Genomic DNA, 22,507 nt, shown 5'->3' on the forward strand with positions numbered 1-22,507 from the left:
AGTGGAATGAGAACTGTAGAAGCTGGGGAATGGTTAAAGACTGTGAGGTCCATGAGGTCATTTGTGTCCTTCTGGAGCTTATACATGATTGTTTCCTGCAGAAAGCTGGTTGGTGAGTAATGTAAGCAACTGATCCCACCCCATAAATAATGAATCTGGGTTGATTTCCATTTTTATAAATCATAGGATGGAACAAGATCAGATTCAATTTTCTCTAAGGAAAGTACATAAATGAAGGAAGGGAAAAGGCTTCCAGTATTGGAAGGAGGGGAAGAAGAAACATGGAGAAAACTCAAAGAAATGGAGAAAATCTATCATTGCGACAATTTTTGAAGGAAATTTTTTTCTTGACATAGAGGAGACAAGCCCTCCAAGTTCATATCAGAAAATCATGGTTTTCTCTTCCTTCCAGCACTGAGTCTTTGGTGTCCCTTTAGGGAACTTCTGGACCTAGCTAATACTCTGTCTTTCAAAGGCTTAGTGCAATGGGGTGAATCAGTAAAGCTGTTATCCTCTTAATTTTCCTTAGCTTCCAAAATCCAATAGCACATCAGTGGCATTTCTCACTGTGATGGTGAAGGGAGCGACACTGCAGTTCAGAAGCCGCAAGTCAGTGCTGGTCCAGAATTCTGAGAGCTTGGTCTTCCTCCAGACAGACAAACCCATCTACAAGCCTGGACAGACAGGTACAGGGAATTGGGTTGGTGTTGAATCTGACAGCAGAGTCTTACTGGCTTCATTCTCCAGAGGCCCCATACTTTTATTAAAGTTTTCAGACTTCTTCATGTGGGGAGTTAAAGTGCTCAATAAATCTTATTTCTGTCAGCTGAGATCTAGGGCATGTGGTACCTTCATCATTCCTATTCTCCATCTTCCAGGCACAGCATCTCAGCTCAGATTCATTCTAATCAACTAGAGGCACAAATCTAGTATGACTTCAAAGCATAGTCTCCCTTGGCTACACCTGAATCAACAAAGCAGGACCGGCATTCCCAAGGGACAATTCAGTTCAGCCAAGACCTGATTATCCCTCTAAATTTATCTGCCTCTCACCATCTGCAAGAGAAAGAGCCTGAAGTAATTGCTCCCATAACTTACAAGATCTCAGTTCAGAGCCTGTTGATCCGTGGAATGAATCTGAGTTATAAATTATTGAAACACTGACACTTTCTGGTAATGGCTACAAATTTAACAGTGGAATTTCCTTTTTTTCCATTACACCCTTCAGTTCTGTTTCGGATCGTCTCTCTGGACAAAGACTTCTACCCGCTGAATGAGAAGGTAGAGCCATAATTCTTTGTTGTTAACCAGGAGGCTTAATTCCCAATTAACACCATCATCCAGAACCACTGAAGACAGTGTTTAAAACATATGATCCTTTCTTACACCATCCTTGACCCATTCCATATCCTGCCCTGACACACTTCACCTGTCTTCTATTGACTGAGAAACATATCCCCTTTTTCAAAGGGATATAGGTCTTTAAAACCAGATTTGCAAAGGAATGTATGTGGCTAAGCGTGTAGACAGGGATCTCATTACTGAAAAAAAATGTGTGGGACAAGTTTCCCTTGAAAGTGACAGATATGCAGATGCTTCTGGCAGTGGGTGCAACCACATGCTTAGAGGTGGAGAGAACAGCATGACGAGGACTTCGTTTTAAGGATCTGGTCAGGGGTGTAAGTTCACCTTTCAGCTTATTTGGTAATCAGTTCCTCATGCAGACAAGTTCTTTGAAAAGTATGACTTCATCACATTTTCATACTGTGGTAAGGCAAAAAGTTGGGGCTCTAAAATATTGTAGAAGAGATTCCCTTAACCATCAAGAACTAAGGAAACAGAGCAAGTACAGAAAAGGAAGAACCCAAAGGACTTCTTAGAAGGTTGTTCTTCTGCCCTTCAGTCCAAATCTGGAAATTACTTCCATCCGTATGTGACTAATATTTGTAATGCTGATTTTCCTTTGTTCTCTCCCCACAGTTTCCATTTGTGTATGTTCAGGTGAGTATATAACCACATCTCTTATTTCAGCAGAATGTGCAGGCACAGAGATATTGGTCTCCAGCAGTGGTGTTTTCAGGCTGAGATGCAAGTGAAAAAACACGGGCACATGACCTTTTTCCTTTGTGTAAAAGTAGGCTGAGTAGTTGGGCATCAAAATAAGTTCTGACAATTGTTCTTTGATTGGGGAATGTGCTGTAGGAACAAAATAATTAATCAGTGCAAGCTGTGCTGTGAACAGAATTATACTTGCCTAGAGGTCATATCAGAATGGCTTATTCCTCTTCCCAAACAGAACTAAGATTTTCTGTCTGCCAAGTGTGGTGGAAAGCATAGAACTACGTTAAACAAACTAGCAAAACTAAATAAACAAAGTTATGTAAGTAGACATCCTCTATCTTCCCAAGCATGCCCTTTTTGTCTGCTTTTTAACAGCTGAACTTCAGTGACAGACAGAAGTTAATAGGAAGGACGTTTCTGCCAACGAGTCAAGTACTCACCTTTTTCAGCTGAGAAACCAGAATTTGCAATTATTATCTGGAACATGTTCCAGTGGAAAACTGATGGGAAGGACCCAGAACCCACGATAGCAGCACAAACAGTGCTGAAATTAGTGTGCACAAATCTTAACTTGGTTTGCATGATTATGGATCCTGTGTAGTCAGTCCTGTTGTTGCTCCTTGCTGCTTGGAGTTGCTGTGTCCATTCTCCACTGTCACTCTCTAGAGCTGGGGATGTTGTCACAACAGGGGAGGCAGAAGGTGGGCCAGAAACAGGCTATGTTCCCCTTTTTTACCCTTCTGTCAGAGTGCTATCACTCTCTTCCCCTCAGCAAACTTGAGAACAGAGCTGCAGAACTGGTGGGCCACTGATGAATATCTGTGAATATTTGGATAAAGAAGAGTAAGAGTGTGTGTGGTGTGAGATAGCAGCTGGAGGAGAACATCTCAGAACTACCTTCTGCTGAGGCTCTCCCATGGGGTTGTAGAACAGGTCCCTTCCATTTCAATGAGATGACACTTGACTGAGTGCAGGAATTTTCATGAAAAGAGAAAGAAGAAATAAATCCTATATGCCTTTGCCTAACAAGTTGAATAATTTCATAACCTTTTTTTTGTGTCAGTACCATTAAAGGCTTCAATTTTAAAATGCTAGGAAGGCCATCCGGTATTTTCAGCTCCAGTTTGTGAGGCATGGTGTTTGTCCATGCTGTTTAAGCCAGCTTATGTAGGCCTTGTCCTCCATCCCCACCATCACCTCTCCCTTCCTCAGTGCTCCTTCTCAGTCCAGCACTGCCCTTTCTTTGGCTTTCACAGATGTCTATGAAGCAGTATAGTAGAGTGGGAAACTCATGTGGCAGCAAATTCACCATTTTTCTCTAGGGTATTTTTTTCAGCCATATCAGATCTGCCAATGCAGTTTACCACACACTTGAATGAAATTTGGACTGGCCCAAAGGAAAGGGTGGCAGGAGTGAAGAAAGATGACAGCTTAAAGTCATCAGTGCTAAGGAAATAAATGTTCATCAGTCCACACTCTTAATGTCACTAATTGATCGTAGTCAGCCACAAAGGCAGAAGTTGGTATGAGTCTGTTATTTCTGAACTATTACCCTGACCTATTGCTCCTGTCATTTTAAAAAAAAAACCTTTCTGAGGAAAAACAAACAAACTGACTTTCAGGCCTTCCCTATAAATACATCACAGAAATGGCAACAAGTTCACAAGCCCAGCTGTAAACATTTTCTTGAATTCCTCTTCCAAGGAGGCCTGGTGGTGTCCCTCACAATAAGTGGTAAGCTTTTCAGCAGGGTTGAAACGTGATGATGAAGAAGATTTGGTCAGAGTCATGGGATGCATTTTACTGACTGTGCCTTCATCCTGGGGTGCTTCTTGGGAAGAAGGCCCTCTTTTCTGCCCCCTGACCAGTAACCTCCAACTGGGGGAATGTCATTCACATCCCCTTTTCCCTAAGCCCTGAGATAAAATCTCAGTGAAGTAAATGCACACAGTCACATACCTGGAGTCACATACCTATCTAGAGTAAATAGACTTTTGGTGACAGCCAAGGTACAATGCAAAGAGCAGGCAGAAAATGAAAGACTGTAAACACTAACCATCCTGCTGAGGAGCCTGGAAGGGGTGCATCAAACCACGCAGCACCGCTGCGTGGGTTCAGTGACTTCTACAAGAAATTTGGGGCTAAGCTGATGAATTTGGAGTACAGTCTATTGACAGTGAGTTCACAGTGAGCAATACTCAGCTGTGGTAGTGATGAGATTTCAGCTCCGGCATTAGGAGGGGGAGAGACAAGAAGGGAGAGCTCTCAGCTGGATGCACATATGTGGGATATACTGTCCTCTGTTCCTGTCCCCACATGCCCAACCCACCACAAGCTTTGGACTCTTACACATGTACATTTCTCAGTCCCATAGATAGATCAGGTGTCTCATTCCTCAGCAGAGCATGCACTGGTACTCAGTCTCTATTCCAGGCATGGAAAAAAACTTTTAGTAGGCTGCATAGCAAGTGAAGGAGACTGAAACTTCCCTCCTTTCTCCCTGTACTCCACTTACTCCTGCTATCCATCTCTTACTCTTGTTACCTTGCCCCAGTCTGTCCTTCCCACCTTCCTGGCCTGATCCTTCACAAGCATGCAGGTAGAGCTGAGGGGGAGAAAACACAGGACCTCCGGGGTTAAAAAGCTGTCTTGTATGCTAGGTATGCAGAACTGACATGTAAGTGCTCACAGATCCTCACAGATTATTGAAAAATTACAGCTAGACATTTCCCAGCCAGGATGTATATATACTGGGCACTCCACTGCTGTGTCCCTGGAAGCCTCCTGTACTGTCTTGTGACCTTGAGTTATCCTCGCCGGCAGGATCCCCAGAGGAACCGTGTGTACCAATGGCAAGGGGTGGAACTAGAGACCGGCCTTAAGCAGCTCTCCTTCCCCCTCTCATCAGACCCCATCCAAGGCTCCTACAAAATTGTTGTGCAGAAGAGCTTCTCATCCCATGTGGAGCACTCCTTCAGTGTGGAGGAATACGGTAAGGAGAGGAGGTATGGGCTGCAAGTGGGGCTGACAACAATGCGTTTTACTGTGACCTCTTGATTTGGGGTTTCCTGAGGGAGAAAGGAGGGACTGAATACATAGGCAATGGGGTTCAGAGGGTCCAGTCCAGAAGGTGCTGAATATTAGAGGTGATTGCTAACTTTATGGCATCTCTACAACCTGCCTGAGCTTGTGTTCACTCAAGTGCTCTTGGGAGTACAGGGTCTGACAGGCTTCCCATGCATGGCTTGTGGAACCAATTTCAGCTGATTTTGGTTTAGTCACTTTTCAGTCCAGCATCTTGTTGTAAGCAGCACTAGATTACAGAGTAAGAGATGACAATATTTTGGTGACTCTGTTTTGCCTCTCTCATCTGCATCAGTTCCATTTCTCCACTTGTAGTCCTGACTTTTTTTCCCTTCCTCATTTCTGCACAAGCTTAGAAAATGTGTTTGGTAGAAAACTTAAGTTTGAAGAACGCAAATGTTACAAGGAGATGCAAACAGTCCAGTAGTAGAGACCAAGTAAGGAGAAATATGCTGCCCCAGGGAGCAGTCTAACTCTAGGTGTAATAAAACTTCTGAAGTGTTTGTAGGTGTGTACTCTGGCTAGACTGTGTGCATTTGAGGAGGCTCCTTGGGCTGTGCTCCGCACTCCTGGGCTCCCCCAAGCTGTACATGAAGCTCAAGTGACCCAGCGCATTGCTCAGAACCTGCTGTTTCTGGAACACGCAAGGTGCAGACCCAAAGAAGATTGCCACTGGAGTCCATGGGAGCTGGCTTGTTTTGTTCGAAGTCAGGCATGGTGACTGCTCTGAACATGGTGAATAATTTGAACAGAAACCAGTTTATAGGCTTCACCCTGCCATGGTGATAGGTGGGCTGTGCCTCCTCCCATAAAGATCATTCTGAACCCTCCCCAAAATCAAAGATGTCCCTTATCGTCACACTAAATTTGTTTTTCTTTTATTTGTTCTCTAGTCTTATTCCCGTGAATCTCCCTGTTACTAATTCTCTTACAGCCCTTTGAGGAAATGTGCCCTGGTGTTGAAACATTGAGCTTTCCCTCCCATTCTAGAGGCAAATTTATGTCTTAACTGTATAATCCAGGGTTGCAATCCAGTTCCTGGGTCTGGGTGTCCACCCTCCCTGCTCTGATTTCCTTGAACTGTGAAAAAAACCTCAGGTGCACCCCCTGGAAGCAGGCCATTACATGCTTCAGTCCAGTCCTGGGCTTGAGTAGTTGAGGGCTTAGGGTTGCAGGATGCAATATGGGAAAAGGGATGTAACTTAATACTCAGGAGCAAAATATGCCTTTTACTTGCCACCTTTTATAACAGGCCTTGTTGCTTCTTTGTCTACTTGAAAATATAGACCTGAGAGTCTGTGGCTAGATTCCCTAGGACTGTCTGACATGCAGGACAGTTTCAGATGCCACATATTAGTGAGCCCAATAGCAGTTTGGGATCTCCAGAACAGTAAGAAACAGACAGAGAGAATTAATGATTTGAGCTGTTTCAATATGGTAAATGACATAGGTGGTGAATGCACTACTCCAAGTCTTAGTTGCAAATTATGTATTATGAAACATCGAACACAACACACAGGGCCAGTGTATCCTTCTGAAGGGTCATATGCAAGGGATCTACACAGCTGTCTGGTGCCAATGGGATCACTTGATCACATGTGCTGCAAATGAGGGAAGGTAAGGACTAGAATCCTCCTTAAATTTACTTTAAACCCAAAATGGTGGTGAAGACTGAGAAAACCTAGGGAAGGGGTACTGCAGACCACCGAGAGGTAATGGTTTATATTAAGATTATCCTGTCTCTGTGTTTGGGTTGCTGTGTAGTACACAGCTCTCTTCCACTCTCCTCATATCAGACTTTCTCTCTCCCATCTAGTGCTGCCCAAGTACGAAGTCCTGGTGAAGCTGCCCAAGATGATCACTATTAAGGACATGGAACTTCCAGTGTCCGTCTGCGGTCTGTGAGTCACAGAGCTGGAGTAAATCCCTCCCACTCATCCTTTGCTCCTCCTTTCTGCTGAGGACCAAAAGAAGAGCAAGGCTTTTCATACTTTTCCCAGACATCTAGTGCAGGCTTTTTCCACCCTATCAAACCTGAGCCTGCTACATGACCTGAACAGTCAAAGTGAAGGGTCTTCTCTATGTTCCTTAAAACACGATGCCAAACCAATCTGCAACTCTCTCCTCCCAGTTTACTGTACATTTTCTGTCTTTATGTTTCTTCAGTTAGAGCTTCTCTGCCAATCCTGAACCCTCAGATACTGAGAGATGTCAGATCAGACATGACTTAAACAGGTGGTGCAAACCTAGTGTTCTCATTTTTAAATCATAAAACACTCCTCCTGAGCCCCTGGTTGCCTTTTTACTTCTTCATTGAACCCTCAGGAGTTTGTGATACAAGGATATGCCTGGCTGAAATAATTTTCTACAGTCTTTTACTGCATTCCTGCAGAGACTCTCACCTAGAACAGATTCTAATGGATGATGGAAGAATCTCACCATGGAAATGATGGAAATGTAATCACTAGAATCATTAAAATATCAGATTGGTCATCTTTTAAGAAGAAATATTAGAAATTCATCCACAGAGGTCCTTAAGGAGATGTGTCTGAGTGTGGCTCTCTGATCGTCTCATCATCTAATACATTGTTTAACACTTTATGATTATAGGTACACCTATGGGAAACCTGTTCCTGGTTTGGTGAATGTCCAGGTGTGCCGGAAATTTTCCCACTCTGCTTCAAATTGTTACGGAAAAGAAGCAGAAGCTGTGTGTGAAGAATTCACTAGGCAGGTGAGTCCCAAGATTAAAAGGTAGAGGTCTTTCTTATGGGTAATGGGCAATGTTGTCTAAAGGAGGCCAAATCTGTGACTGTTGGGAGACAGTAGGACATCAGAGACAGCACTCTGTCTGGGGAAAAGCAGATGTTCTCAGAGGAAGTACTGAGCCTCAAGTACCTCACAGAACACAGAAAATGTGTGGATGAAACACTGGGAAACAGGCTGTAAACAAGTTCTGGCTTTGGAGACAACCCTAGAACATAAGGCTGGGGGTTTGTGACAGAAGTTAAGCATGTTGGGTTTGGGATATCTATTCCTGTCCCACAAGGCACCAAATTTGTTCACAGAATTCCAATTTTCTCTCTAATTCCCTGCTTAGGCAGACACTCGTGGGTGTGTTTCTAGTGTAGTAAGGACCAAGATATTTCAGCTCCAGCGCAGGGGTTATGAGATGAGCATTGACGTACAAGGCAAGATCACAGAAGATGGCACAGGTATGTATCACTTGGAGATGGCAAAGTGATGGCAGGCCATAACAGGAGGGCCTGGCAAAGATGAGGAAAATGGAGTGACATGTATAAAAATGTTGCCATTCATTAATAATCCCTCTTTACTGTGCTCTCTCTCAGGAATAGAGATGACTGGAACAGGCTCCTGTGGAATCACATCCATCATGAGCAAAATCAGCTTTGACTTGCTGGACTCTCAGTACAGACCAGGGATCCCACTCTTTGGGAGGGTAGGGAACTTCTGAGACTCTGGACAATGAATGTCATAGCAAACTCACAAGTGCACAATCCCATCAGATGGAATAAGTGTGTCCAGATGACACGGTCCACTTTCCTCTGCCTTTGCACAAGCAGACAAATTACTGTCAGTTGGGGCATTCTAACAGACATGCGGTCCTGAGCATCCTGGCAGTCAGCCCAGTACAGAATAGAAGTCCTGTTGTTCTGACACATGAGAATAACATCAGGGAGCAGCAAGTGTGGGCTATTCCACAAGGGAACGTTATCCAGGTGCAAAGAGTGACCACAACACAAGTTGGTGTAGTGACCTCATCAACAAGGGCACAGTTCCCCAGTACCCAACCAGACTGAGCAGAGCAGGGGTGGTGACAGTAACAGGTTCCACCTGTTTCATACTGTCCAGCGATCACCAGATAATGTAAGGTGGTGAGTCAGGGCTGAGGTCAACCAAGGAAGTTCAGTTAACCAGATGGGAACAGCAGGAGAAAGAGCTGGGTGCAGGTCTACTTCCAATCTTGAGTCAAGGACTGAGGCAAGGCACAAGCCTGAACTTAGAGTTCCTGAACCAAGAGGCAGATGATATGTGCTGGAGGTCCCGTATGAAGCTGGGCAGGAGAATTAAAACCTACTGAGGAACTTAGGGCTCTGACAGATAATTTCCCTGGGCTGATCAGATTATTTTCTCTGATCAGAGAATTTTCTCAGTTGCTGCCTCAGACAACTCGGGACTCACCCCACACATTTTCACATTCATGTCTTTTATTCTTCTCCATAGGAAATATCCTGCCTGGCAAGAAGGAAAAGGGGGAAGAGGCTTTAAGACTTGGGAATTGTTTTCTGTTTCTAGTCTAAAACCTGAAGTTTGGTTTTGCTCTGTTAGGTGAAGCTGGTAGATGGCACTGATGCTCCAATCGCAAATGAAACCATCATGATTTCTGTGGATGGAGACCAATACAAAGGGAATTACACTACAGATGAACAGGGACAATCCTGGTTTTCCATAGACACTACCACTTTCACGCAAGCCTCCCTGGAAATCCGAGTGAGTGGCAGAGACAGGGCAGAGGGACTGGGTAAGCCTCTGTCTTTCTGATCAGCAGGGGAAATATCTATCCATGGGTTATCAGTCTTTATGCCAATTGGAAGATAAAGCAAGTTTCTTGGCAGGTCACCTCTCTTCTCTGTGTCTCCTGTGCATGTTCTCTACCTTCTTCTAAGAGTGGGAAATATAGAACATACCAAGAGTTTTTCTGTGGACTTACATGAGACTTGTTATCTCGTTTTGGTCAGCTGTGAACTTTTTATTCTTCTTTATCAGGCTGATCATAAACCTGAACTGAACTGTTATGACAGCGACTGGATCACACCTTCATATGAACATGCCATGCGTAGAATAAGTCGATTTTACTCCCCCAGTAAAAGTTTCCTCAAAATTGAACCAAAACCTGAGACATTAAGTTGTGGCTCCCCCACGGAGATCCAGGTGCACTATATCTTCACACCAGCGGCCATAGGAGAGCAGAAGAAAATTGTCATTTACTATTTGGTAAGAATTATTTGTGCTTACTTTGATCGATGGCCACAGAGAGCACTGTGGCACATACAGCTTCCTTCCATGATGAGCAACCACAGCACTGCTATATGGTCAGTCCTGTAGTCTGTGGCAGTGGGATTTAAACACATTTCCGTAATGCTTCTCATGTTGTCATCTGTGTGCAGACATGGGTAGGGTGTTCATGTTTTATTAAGAACAGAAGACAGAAGACAGACAAAATGTTGATGAAGAGAGCATTGACTTGGGTGCAGCCACCCAAGACTCTCCTTTCATACTACTCCACTCCCCGTTTCCCTCATTCCAAATTCTGGTTCATACATGGACACAGCTCAGAAACCACCATCCTACAACAAGAAGATGAAAGATGAGGAGGAAAGCAGTGTCCTGCTCAGTTTTGTCCTTTGGTAGTCATCTGACCACTGAAATTAAAGCAACACCTCTAACTACAGCACCAGAAAAGCCCAATAAGCTTAGAGCTTAGGTCATATATCAGACAATGATGGAAAGTTTGGGATACCATAGTAACTGGAACAGGCTATAACATGCTGGCATGGAGAACCATGAATTGATTCATTTTGAGGGGCAGAGAAGAGAGACTAATTCAGTTGTGACTGCAAAATGATCTATCAGTTTTGCTTGGGAGAACAGGAAGAAACAGATGAATATTCAAATAGAACTTCTTTCCCCCTAAATTTGTTTTTCTGGTTTTCTGATTTAGTGACACTAGCAGAAGAGATGAGAGTAGCCTTGGAGAGCTAGAAGAAATCAGTGGAACAGACACTCCTGTTCTGATGGATTGCACAGAACATCAGAGGGGCTTAGACTGAGATTACAAAAAAATGAATAGAAACCTGTGGTAGACGACCATGTTCTTATTTTCAAGACTGCTAACAATAAATTGAAGCACAAGATTCCTGTTTATCCCAGTAGCCTGGGAAAGCTGGTCTTAAGATCAGTGGGTAATCAAATAATGAGGGAACTTACATTTTTATAGGTGTGGATCCCACATTTTGAAATTAGAATATGATGCTATGGAATGGATATCTTACATGAAATTGTATATAAGGCATTTGGGTTGTGAAAAAAAGAAACTTTTTCCAGAAATGAGGATATCACAGCTAGCATTCAGGCTGTTGGTTACTGCCTGACTTCAGGTACCTTATTCAAGCTCTTCTTATTGACAGCCTGTGCTCTTCTATTCCAACTCTGTGTGAGTTATGAAACTAATCCTGATTAAATTTTTCCCCAGACTGTTTCACAATGCAACTGAGAGTGGAGTGAGGAGAACTTTTGATCATCACTCTGTTCCAAATTGTTAGAAATGTGCATATGACCCTCAAACTTATGTGTGCTCAGAGACAAAGTGCACTTGAACTTGGTCTATATATACCATATGTACAAAAGGGGAGCCAAGTCTGACTAATGAGGAAACGTTGGTCCTCCTGGAAGTGAATATTTCTGTTTCCAAAGACACAGTAAATTCCAGTCTGGCACTTGCTTAGTATCTTCTTGGTTTTGCTCACAGTTGGCAGTGCTATTCAAACTGACTACCCAGCGAACTTTCATTCTCCTTCACTTCAACACTGGTAGCAACAATTACAGGAAGGTTTCTCTGTCACACAGGTGATGGCCAAGGGAGGCATTGTATTAGCAGACACCTATGATCTGACTGTGAATCCTGGAGATGGTGAGCAGAATTACGCATTTTTAGCATCTCTGATGATAATTTTGGGGCAGGGTGGGGTGTAGAGAAATTATTTCAATTCAAGCATTTAATGTTCTTCCTCAAACCAACATATTCTGCTGACCACTCTACCCTATTCAGATTGTGGATGCTTACCAGTGTTTTTAGACTCACACGTACAGTGAGCAGGAAGAAGAACGTGTCTCCTTTTCTTTCTCTCTCTCACTTTCCTTCATTTTTTTGCTATTGTTTCTCCCTTACAAGCATGCAAAACCACACATACCTATATTCTAACTAAAACATTTAATTTTATTCATATAAATGTCCAAGGATTACACATTTTAATAACTGAGACTGGCTATGATACATCTTTAAAAGTCTTTCAACAATGAGACCAGGGAGACATTTTGGAGGTCTATATGACGAGGAGTTCCACTGCAGTGGGTATAAACAGTTTATGCAAGTAAAAGATTTTGTGTGCTGCATGTTCATAGAAGGTTCTGCATCCTCACTGCATCACTCACTATTAGTGACTAAACTAACACTGTGGCTCATAATGAGATGTTCTGTCACCTTTGTCCAGATTGTGATATGAATATCAGGCCCAGCTAGGAAGAGTCTTTCAACATAGAGGGGCATTTTCTACTCTAGTTGGAGTGATAGGTTGGTGTTCCAGCTAAATTCTTGCTTAGAAGTAATTTTGCAAAGTTATTCTTTCAGCCACTCTGCAACCTTGACTGCTGCCCCCCATTACAACAGTCCCTTATTTCTATGTTCTTTGCCTCATCTATTTTTTGTAGACTGCAAAACATATTGGAGCTTGAAGAAGAAAGGGGTTGGGAACATCAAGAATTTATGCCAAATGTTAATGGGGGACAATCTAGAAGGCATGTTGAGGCCCACCAAACTCATCTCATTTGGCTATTACATGATCACTGTTTGAATGCAATGTCTTCAGCAGCAGCCATAGACTGCAGTCATGTATCAGTATTCTTGCCCCTGCTAACAAAAAATGTTCGGCATGAGTGATCTTGACTTTTTTATCTGGGGAAAGCAAATGCAAATACTGGAACTTCTTGTATGTTGCTTAGCCTTTTTTCTCTCTGTTAGCTTATGGGACATTTCAGTTGACTTTCCCTGTTGAGGCAGCAATTGCTCCCCTGGCACGGATGCTTGTGTATACCACTTCACCCAATGGGGAAGTCATCGCCAGTTCAGCAGATTTCCAGGTTGAAAGCTGCTTCCCCAATAAAGTGAGTATAAGTCAGGGTTTATGCAAGCCATGTTTGTCTTGTGGCCAGTAGTTCAGTTATCAGTTCCAGAATGGAGGCAGAATTCACAATGGGCTTGTGAAATGGTCTGACCAGATGTTGACTGAAGATTAGTAACCAAAATTCCAGAATAAGTTATAAATCCATAACTATAAAAAATGGAACAAGGCAGAATAAGAAAAAGAATCATTGGTCATTATTAATTACATTGGTCAGAGCTGAATATATATTAGAAGAGCTGCAAGGCACTAGAAGAGCTCAGTTCACAAGGGTAGGTATTTCAATATTACAGCATATAACTGCGTCTGGAAAAGTGGCTGATTTAACTTCCTTTTGGGGTTGCAGGTCAGACTGAGTTTTGTACCCAAGGAAGGTCTTCCTGCCTCCAACACTCACCTGCAACTCCATACCTCACCAAGGTCCCTGTGTGCCCTCCGTGCTGTGGATAAGAGCGTTCTCCTCATGAAGCCTGAAAATGAGCTGTCTCCCAGCTCTGTAAGTCTTGGTTATTTCTGGTAATGAGCAAGTATAAGAATGAACCTATTCTTCAACTACACTTAACACCACTATGGACATGGGGCCATGAATTTTTATAGCTGCATTCACCACACTTGTTTTTTAGAAGCTGGCTTTTATCAAAGGAGTGTTAAGAAATGTCTGTGTCCCAATGCTGCTGACCTGCCACACCTTTCCCTGGTTGTTTGCATTTCCCCAGGTGTACGATCTTCTCCCACTGAAGGAAATCCGGGGTTATAGCTTCAAGGACTACTACCTGGAAGAAGACAATGTAAACCCTTGTGTGTCGCTTGACAACATATTATTAAATGGATTTGTCTACATACCCATTTCTCCTGATGGTGAAGGTGATGCCTATGACATTATCAAAGTAAGCTCCAGCCTTTTGTTTTAATTTGTTATTCCTTCTTGAAATTTCCTCTTCTTCCCTATCCTGCATGGTTTTTTAGTGAACTTTGCTTTGAGCTTGATAATTTTGTATGCATGACAATAACCGGGCCCAGGACTTGCACCTATGTAGCAACTCATTGGTGTGTGAGTGCTTCTCTGAACCATTAAAACTTTGAAGGGTCTCCTCATTGCTAGTAGAGATACCTGTGAATGGGCTTAAGTCAGGAAAGAGTCCTGAGAACTGACCCATGGTACCATAATATCAGAACCCCTTCCTCAGTCATGTATGTTCTCTCTCTACCTGATGTAGATAAGTCTTTAATAAAGTGCCAGTTACTTTGATAATCCACAAACACACCTATACCTGTGTAAAGCACAAAACTTTTTGGGTAACCTCAATCTAATGCTTTTCACACATGTCATTTTCACTCAGGCAGATGTCCCCAAGGTAGACCTGTGGCCTTAGCTTTCCATCTGATCATGCCAAGATTTAGCCTTAGGTTGAGTATAACATGATAAAGCCTCAACATCTGGGTTGAACCAGTCTATCTGGCACTTATATACAAGCCTTTGTTATTCTGATTGATACTAGGCATAAGTACATCTATTCTTGACATATTAAAACTAGTTTCTTTTCAAAATTGTGTTTGCATATTTTTTGCTCTTCTTTCTCTTTTTTTACTAGGAATTGGGCTTAAAAGTCTTCACTAGCAGCAAGATCCATAAGCCTGAAATCTGCCAGCATTACCCAGGACACATGATGGAAAGAAGTTACAGTAGTTCTAGTAAGAATATGTCCTTCATTTTACCTCCCACACAACTACCTAAAATTTACCACCCTGCTTCTTTCCTTCCCTCTACTTCTTTGAATATTAATGACACCATGAAGACCAGATTCTCTTGTCAGATAATACTGACCTAATTCAGAATCACTCCCTTCTGGCTTCAGTCCTGAAATATGAAACTGATACACCTCTGTCTGCCTCTCCCAGCAAGACAGATGTGCCTGGCTAGAACTGTGTGTGCCTGGTGACTCCCATGCCAGCCTCTACAGCAGGGATCCTGCAGGCACTGAGACAGTCTGCCTTCATTGGATGGACTGTGCCAGCACAAAATAGTGGCTTTTTTCCATCCTATCTGAGTCCAGCTATGGAAATCTAAAAAAGGAGTCTTTACTTCTAGGTAGTCACATTCTAGCAATAACTAGAGGAACAACTAGGGCAAAAGTGGGCCAAGATAAATGAGAAGGTGGTAAAATTCTGTGGGCAGATATTTCACCACTGGAGGCTGAGAAATTTGGTTCTGTTCCCAGCTTTCCCACTCACATGACTATAAGAGGCTGGATAGATCACATCACTCCTCTGCAGCTTCAGTGACTGTGAAGATAGAATAATGATTTTTTTTCTTTTTTTTTCTGACTAGATCTGAGATTAGAAAGGCTATATAAAACACTCTTACCTATATCACTTCCAGTCACTGTCTTTTCTGGTGCAGTATCTCAGCTCCTACTAAAAAATGATAGCTTTTGGTCTGGTGATAGCCTTCAATTCATAGAAGATCAGATCTTTGGTTTTGAAATGCAGGATTTGTCTTCAGAGCATGGCCTGAGACAGCTAGCTCCTTTGAGAAAATACAAAGTCTTCTGAGGCTGATGGATAAGGCACAACACTATGCAACATTGTGAGAAAGCTAATGCATTTATTTGTTAATGGCCAGAGATGTAAAGACCCATATTCATCTCAAAAGAATCTTAGATGGAGGAGGGGAGGGCTAAGTATTTTTTAATACTTATTTTTTAATAAACTATGTGCAACTAATATTTGGAGGCAGTAAGTTCCACATTTGACTCTGTATTGCAATAGAAATGCAATACCCTCAATAACATCATCACACATGGCTGTTTTGGCTCTGCTGAATCTGCTGGCAGTTGGGGAATGCCAAGTTGGAAGAATGCTCAGCTCCATCCCATCTCTGTAAGAAGAGCAGCAACATTAGGAAAAATTAAATACTGAGATAACAACAGAGAAATACATTTGTTTCCAGTGGCCAAGGTTTCAAAGTTGTTCTTTCAATTTTGAAATTTTAGCTAATAACCGCTACCTGGAATGAAAGTATCTTCCTGATTTGGAATGGAGTTTGACACATCTTTTCCTTTCTTCCTGTCCTTGAACAAATTTGCTAGTCTCTGCATTGAATCTGCTTGAAGATTTGGAGTATGAAATAGTGGATCATATGGCTGCTGGCAATCCTGTGGAGACCATCCGGAAGTATTTCCCTGAGACATGGATCTGGGACATAGTTTCAGTGAAGTAAGTGTTTATGGGAATGTAGAGTGTGGTCAATGGGGAAAAACCTTGGAAGATATTTAAGCCTCAATGGAAGTATCAGTATTTCAGTGAGAGGAGGTATTTCTAGTAGACAGAGGGATTTTTTCAAGGTCACTAAGTATAGGATGCTTTGGGACTACATGCAAAAGCCAGCGCCCATATCCCAACTGGTCAGGAGTTTGCCAGCAGATGTTGTTCACTAGGTTAAGAAAAACATAGATGATCACTAGAATATAACTGAAAACTTGTTCTCTGTCCCTCACCAGCTCTGAGGGAAATGCTAATCTAGACGTGACCATCCCTGACACCATCACCGAGTGGAAAGCCAACGCGTTCTGCACTTCGGCAGACACGGGCTTTGGCCTGTCCCCAACAGTGTCCCTCAGAGCCTTCCAGCCCTTCTTTGTAGAGCTCACCATGCCCTACTCTGTCGTGCGTGGTGAGTCCTTCACGCTGAAAGCCACCGTTTTCAACTACCTGACTGCCTGCATCAGGGTAAGAGACATTCACAACTTTGCTCAGTCTGACAGCTTAGGGAGCACTACAGTGGGCCACTGAAACATATGACATGGTTTCCCAAGCCAGATGACTGATGTCTGACTGTAATTTCATATAGATGTACATATGTAGGAATTCTTGGTGTATTTACTGATGGGGAAATAGATTTTTCTGACAAAGTTTTGAAAGCTGTGTTTGATTCGTAACCTAAAGCTCTACTGTTGAGGCCCTCAACCTTGTCATCACTGATTTATGTCATTGTGCTATAGAAATATGAAACCTGGGTTATCCATAGACCACAGCATCATTGCATACCCACATGGAAATTCCAGGTTCACCGGAGTGGATATCTGTGTTCAGCCTTCAGTTTCATCTCATATAAACATTTTGCAAAGTATCATGTCAAATTTGCTGGAATATGCAGACTTCCTGTGATTTATTGTATCTGCCCCTAAGACACTGAGCTGAGCTATTTCACTTCACTATTCTTATCTGCATTCTTTCACCAACAAAAAAGATGAGAGAATTTGGGAGGTGATTCGAACAAAATCTCAATCACCTTTGCTCAGTTTTTTATAAATACAGATTTTTATTCAGAAAAGGAATGAAGCTGAAACAAGGAGGGGCACTGATGCAGCCATTCCAATGCACTGTCATTTATGTTCCTGTCTTTCCTGTTTTGTTTGCTATTTTCAGGTTCCTTATTCCACTTTTCCCTTACTAGCTTTCCCACTGCTAGTGTTTTACCTCTTCACCTAACTAATCATGAGGGGGATCCGTAATTCATGACTAAGTTTGTAATCATTGCTTTGCCTTCACTTACATGACTGGTCCACGCTCTCCATTTTCCCAAAATCAATTTCCTTTCCAGAGATACACATCCCGTTCCCTACACCTACCTCCCAAATCTCTTACAATTGTACACATCTCAGTCTTTTCCCACTTTATGACCCAGTTCTTGCTCTGCAATATCCATAAAGTTCTCATTCCCACAGTATACCCAGCTCCACTACCCAGTTCCATGTAGTGCACTGCCTCCAGCAACCCCAGCTTCTCTGCAATTCCAACCTTCATGACACCTCTCTGTACAACTGGCAGGTGAGCATGTCTCTGGCTGAATCTGCTCATTTCCTGGCTACACCAGCAGATAAGCAGGAAGAATCCTACTGCATCTGCATGAATGAAAGGAAAACTGTGGCTTGGGCAGTAATACCAAGATCTCTAGGTAAGAGTCATGACAAGAAGAAAATACTGGGATCAGATATCTGTGGATGTCATCAGATCTTTGGTGTGAGGAGTTAGGTGACTCCAAACCTATCTGGAAAGATCTTGTCTATGCCAGAAGTGAGAAGTCCAACCCTGAGGTTGAGACACTACACTGGGATGCAGTTTCCAGGTCCAAAACAAACTATTTAAATTTTATGAACCATTATTCTCTTAACATTTGAATAGAAATCACAAATTCCCTTAATGCATGCAAAGCACTCAGACATTCCTGTTCTGGAGCTGAGAATGTCTTAGCTTAATGTGGCTGGGTCTGCAACATTTTAATCAAAGCTTGCTTTCTCTGATGCCTCCCAGAACAAGACTGATTTACAAGACCTGTCCCTCCACTACTCTCCTTGCTGATGGACTAACACCTGCTCGGGTGACCATCATGAAGGAAGTGGCCTGGAAGGCTGCAGCTGGATTAAGATAAAACACTGTCTCAAGTTTAATTGTCCTCTTGGAAAAGCTTCTCTGTAATGCACCAGAGATTGCCCAGCACAAACACAACCCCATGTTTCCCTGGCTCTGCCCGGCAGGGCTGGCTGACCCCTGTTTCCTCCAGGGCAGGTGGAGTTCTCGGTGAGCACCGAGGCCCTGCAGAACCAGCAGCCCTGTGGGAACGCCATCGTGGAGACCCCTGAGAAAGGACGGAAGGACACAGTCATCAGACAGCTGCTGGTGGAGGTATGTGGGCTGCTGAGTTTGCTGGCACAGAAAAGTAACAATAATTTCATGCTCTGCAGCAACATTCGCTGTATGATAAAAGTTTTCTGGTTTAGCCATGATAGCAGCAATAATGTCTCATGTGACTTTTATTCTGCATGCTTTTATAAAAGCAGTATTGATAAATCTCACACAGGCCAATAGAACCCATAACTCATAATGTTACCATCTCATAGTAAAAGCAGGGTATTACATTACATAGAAATAATAAGGCAGGCAATAATGACAGGTTTGTCCCAGACACATCATCTGGGAGATAAATGAGAACTCCTTGTTTTTACCTGTAATAAATCACAGGGATAGGCTGTAAATGGAAGACTTGCCAGAAACCTTACACATCTCCTCCAGCACACGGCCAGTACTCTGGAATATGGAACAGTCACCACCATCTACAAATATTTCCAAACAAAACTACCATCATTGTTTTGAATTGTTTTTATTAGACTTTCCAGAATGTTCAAAACAGTAGGAACTAACTTTTTATTTTTGCATTCTTTTGTACATTTTTTTCTTAAGCAATGTTTTGCAACTATAAAACCACAGCTTTTCCCACGATAAATAGCCAGTTATAAAGTTATTCCACAGTATAAGACTCCTTGTGATATTAACGGCAAACAAAAGTACTAGCTTGTTGTATAGTGAAATCTATATAATATCACGTGTCATAATATTGTCAATCCTATGCATGACAAAAAGGAATAATCGTATTTAACAAAAGTCAGGAGTAATACATAACATTGCAACTCCTCCTTATATTGCAGACATTCCAATTTTCAGGAAGGCAGGGCTAAGATTCATGTAATTTGTAACTTCAGAAAATGTTTTGCTAGCTTGAATGCAATGATGGATCAACAATCCTATCTGTTATGCTGCTTTTTTATTTATTTATTTCACTTATTTACAAATTAATTTGATTGTACAGTGCATTTTGTGTATCAGGGTATGAACAACTGTTAACATTTCTAGAAAACTTCCTATTTCATATATTCCTTCAGGAAAAAGAGTTTATTTTGTTCTTTGAAGATACTGGAAGATCAGAACTGTAGTCTTTTCTCCCAGATGGCAGGGGAGTGAAAATAACTGAATGAGCATTAAAATTACTTCTGTCAGGGTATCTGAGGGATTACTGGTCTTATCTTGTTATTGTAATGAGGTAATTAATCTACAGCAAGCCCTGACTGGATAGAATCGGAGATTAGCATCCAAGGCTGAACAGTTAATTAGCGGGGATGGATGCAGTGTAACTTGCTTGGGGTGGAGCTGCATGGTCCCAAACACATGGATGTCAATGCCACTGCAGCCAGCAGCGCATCCTGGAGAGAGAGAAGGGAGTGTGCCAGAGTCCCTGCGGCATCCTCTTGCCCCTCAGGAAACCAAGCCTCACTGAGAGCTAGTTGGGAAACAGGATATTTTTTTCACACAGGAATTTCTCAGCTGGAAAGGAAAACTTTTCAAATAGTTGCAGTTTGTATGTTTTAATTTGCTGTTGAAATGTTCAAAATCAAACAAAACAAAATAATGGATTTCTCATGTAGTTGCATTTCACAATGACATACTGAAACAAGAAGGTGCCTTTTTATACAGAAGCATTTAGCTCTGTCATAGTTTATCCTAAAAGCTTTTCCTTTTTTTCTTTTTTTTCCTCTACTCTTTTAATCTTTTTCTGTCTTTTCATACAGAAGAATGAGAGACAATGCCTTTTAACTGTGTGAGAAAGTGAAGGTATTGTTTACATGCTGGAAAAAATTTTCAGCTGGCAAAAGTTGGGAACTGGTAATGAAGCAATGGGAACTCTCCTATTTGGAGAGTTAAAAAAATTTGGAGGTTAAAAAAATTTTATGTGAGGATCTCACTAAAATAAACTCTGAAAAAATATATTTTCTAGTAAATTTTTGATTCCTGAGTTTTATGCAGAATGTTTTCAACAAGCTGAACAAGAAACAGGGCTTCTTTGCTGACTTCAAAAATTAGGCTAGAAGTTTTTGAAACAGAGGGATACAATCACCAGGTAACTGTGGCACATATTTAAATTTTGGATGTTGCAATGTGTCACTTGTGAGTGCATTGGAGTGTTCTAGTTGCCACCTAAGTTCTTGCATATGACAGGAGAATTTATAAGTATTTTGTTTTCTTAGAGTCCTCTTTAGTTTCCCTCTTGATATGTTTTACTTTTCTTTGTTGTTGTTGTTTCTCATTTTTTGCTTTTTTCCTTGCTTTTTTCCCCAAGCCAGAAGGGACTGAGGTGGAAACTACCTACAACTCTGTGATCTGTGCATCTGGTAAGAGCCTTTTGCTTTCTAAAACTTTCTTTGCTGAGGTAGACACTAAAGACCAAAGAGAGAAGACCAGGTTTGTGAATGCTCCACTCTGAGAAGAAAGGTGTAGGGATCTGATAAAATCGAACAAACTAGATGTATATCCAAGTGGTAGTGAAACTAATTTTCCCTAAAGGAGAAGAACTGAGGCTGTAATAGTCCCTGCAATTACAGAGGCAGAAACGTATCTCATAGGAACTGAGGCTGGCCAGGTCCCTGTAGGGAGAGAATATCCAGGATTTAATAGGGTTATCTCTAGCGTCTTTCATGCAATGGGTGTACAATCACAAACCTGACGCTGCAGTAAGACAGGTCTGCCCACCAAAGCAGAAGAGGCCAGAAAAATAGGCTGGAAAGTGGATTTTTCAGTCAAGCCCAGCTGATAGTGCCATGTAGAAGTCCATGACAGTCTGTGTCTGAGGGTATTGCAGGCCCAACACAAAGTCTGCAGGGTGGGAAGCTTCCACAACAAAATTACAGATTAATAGATTTGTTGAAGGCAGGAAACCCCTGTGCAAGGGATGGTGTCTCACCCTCTTAGCTGGTACTCATGCATGTAGATATATTTGGAATTGTAACCAAATTGATCTGTTTTTTATCCCAGAAAAGTCAATGTCAGTGCCAGTCTCCCTGGTTCTCCCAGAGACTGTGGTGGATGGCTCAGCCAGAGCATATTTCTCAGTGCTAGGTAAGTGAAGCATTCTTAAAGTGTCACTTGCTGTTTTGAAACACTACCACGTTTCTTCAGGCTGTGCTTGGTCCACTGGCAAGCCCTGAACTGCGCTAATTTACACTGGAAATTGTCCCATTCCCCAGGCGACATCATGGGGACTGCCATGCAGAACCTGCACCAGCTCCTCCAGATGCCATTCGGCTGTGGGGAGCAGAACATGGTCCTGTTTGCACCCAACATCTACGTCCTGGACTATCTGAACAAGACAGGGCAGCTGAGTGAGGAGGTTAAATCCAAGGCCGTCGGATACTTAGTGAGCGGTGAGCTGGGACGCGGCTTTTTCTTCTCTACTCATTCCTTCCCTTGGCAACCGGATAAGGACACTATTAGCCACTAGCAGGTATGATCTGGAGGAGGTTGTCCTGGTGCATTAAGGGAACGTGTGTTAGGTCAGGTGTATGTAATACAGTATCTACAAGAGACAGAATCCTGCACTCAGGTGGAGGTGCAGGGTGAGAGAGAACAGCATCCAGGCAGGAACACAGAAAAAGTCCAGGACTGGCAATAACTCAGAGTTCTCTCTGTAAGAAAAGGGATAATCAGGCTGCAACCATTAATCATGGCAGCTGCTCAGGTAGATCTCAGACCATCCTTAGGATTAAGATTTAGAA

The 22,507-nt window shown here is 42.5% G+C and overlaps 1 protein-coding gene across 1 annotated transcript in view; it reads left to right on the top strand.

The window, feature by feature from the left end:
• The window catches only part of LOC104632911 (alpha-2-macroglobulin-like), a 38,273-nt gene that overhangs the window by 6,175 nt on the left and 9,591 nt on the right, over positions 1 to 22,507 (top strand). The window contains exons 3-24 of the mRNA XM_075761882.1: positions 530 to 686; positions 1,229 to 1,281; positions 1,981 to 2,001; positions 4,885 to 5,053; positions 6,962 to 7,046; positions 7,756 to 7,879; positions 8,246 to 8,360; positions 8,496 to 8,605; positions 9,496 to 9,657; positions 9,934 to 10,161; positions 11,794 to 11,857; positions 12,965 to 13,107; positions 13,471 to 13,620; positions 13,841 to 14,011; positions 14,717 to 14,816; positions 16,214 to 16,340; positions 16,625 to 16,853; positions 17,955 to 18,081; positions 18,688 to 18,809; positions 21,076 to 21,127; positions 21,768 to 21,851; positions 21,980 to 22,156. Coding sequence (XP_075617997.1) covers positions 530 to 686; positions 1,229 to 1,281; positions 1,981 to 2,001; positions 4,885 to 5,053; positions 6,962 to 7,046; positions 7,756 to 7,879; positions 8,246 to 8,360; positions 8,496 to 8,605; positions 9,496 to 9,657; positions 9,934 to 10,161; positions 11,794 to 11,857; positions 12,965 to 13,107; positions 13,471 to 13,620; positions 13,841 to 14,011; positions 14,717 to 14,816; positions 16,214 to 16,340; positions 16,625 to 16,853; positions 17,955 to 18,081; positions 18,688 to 18,809; positions 21,076 to 21,127; positions 21,768 to 21,851; positions 21,980 to 22,156 — 2,770 coding nt within the window. The remainder of the gene's footprint in view (positions 1 to 529; positions 687 to 1,228; positions 1,282 to 1,980; positions 2,002 to 4,884; positions 5,054 to 6,961; positions 7,047 to 7,755; positions 7,880 to 8,245; positions 8,361 to 8,495; positions 8,606 to 9,495; positions 9,658 to 9,933; positions 10,162 to 11,793; positions 11,858 to 12,964; positions 13,108 to 13,470; positions 13,621 to 13,840; positions 14,012 to 14,716; positions 14,817 to 16,213; positions 16,341 to 16,624; positions 16,854 to 17,954; positions 18,082 to 18,687; positions 18,810 to 21,075; positions 21,128 to 21,767; positions 21,852 to 21,979; positions 22,157 to 22,507) is intronic.

Source organism: Balearica regulorum, chromosome 1, assembly GCF_011004875.1.
Source record: "Balearica regulorum gibbericeps isolate bBalReg1 chromosome 1, bBalReg1.pri, whole genome shotgun sequence".
Taxonomy (NCBI): Eukaryota; Metazoa; Chordata; class Aves; order Gruiformes; family Gruidae; genus Balearica; species Balearica regulorum.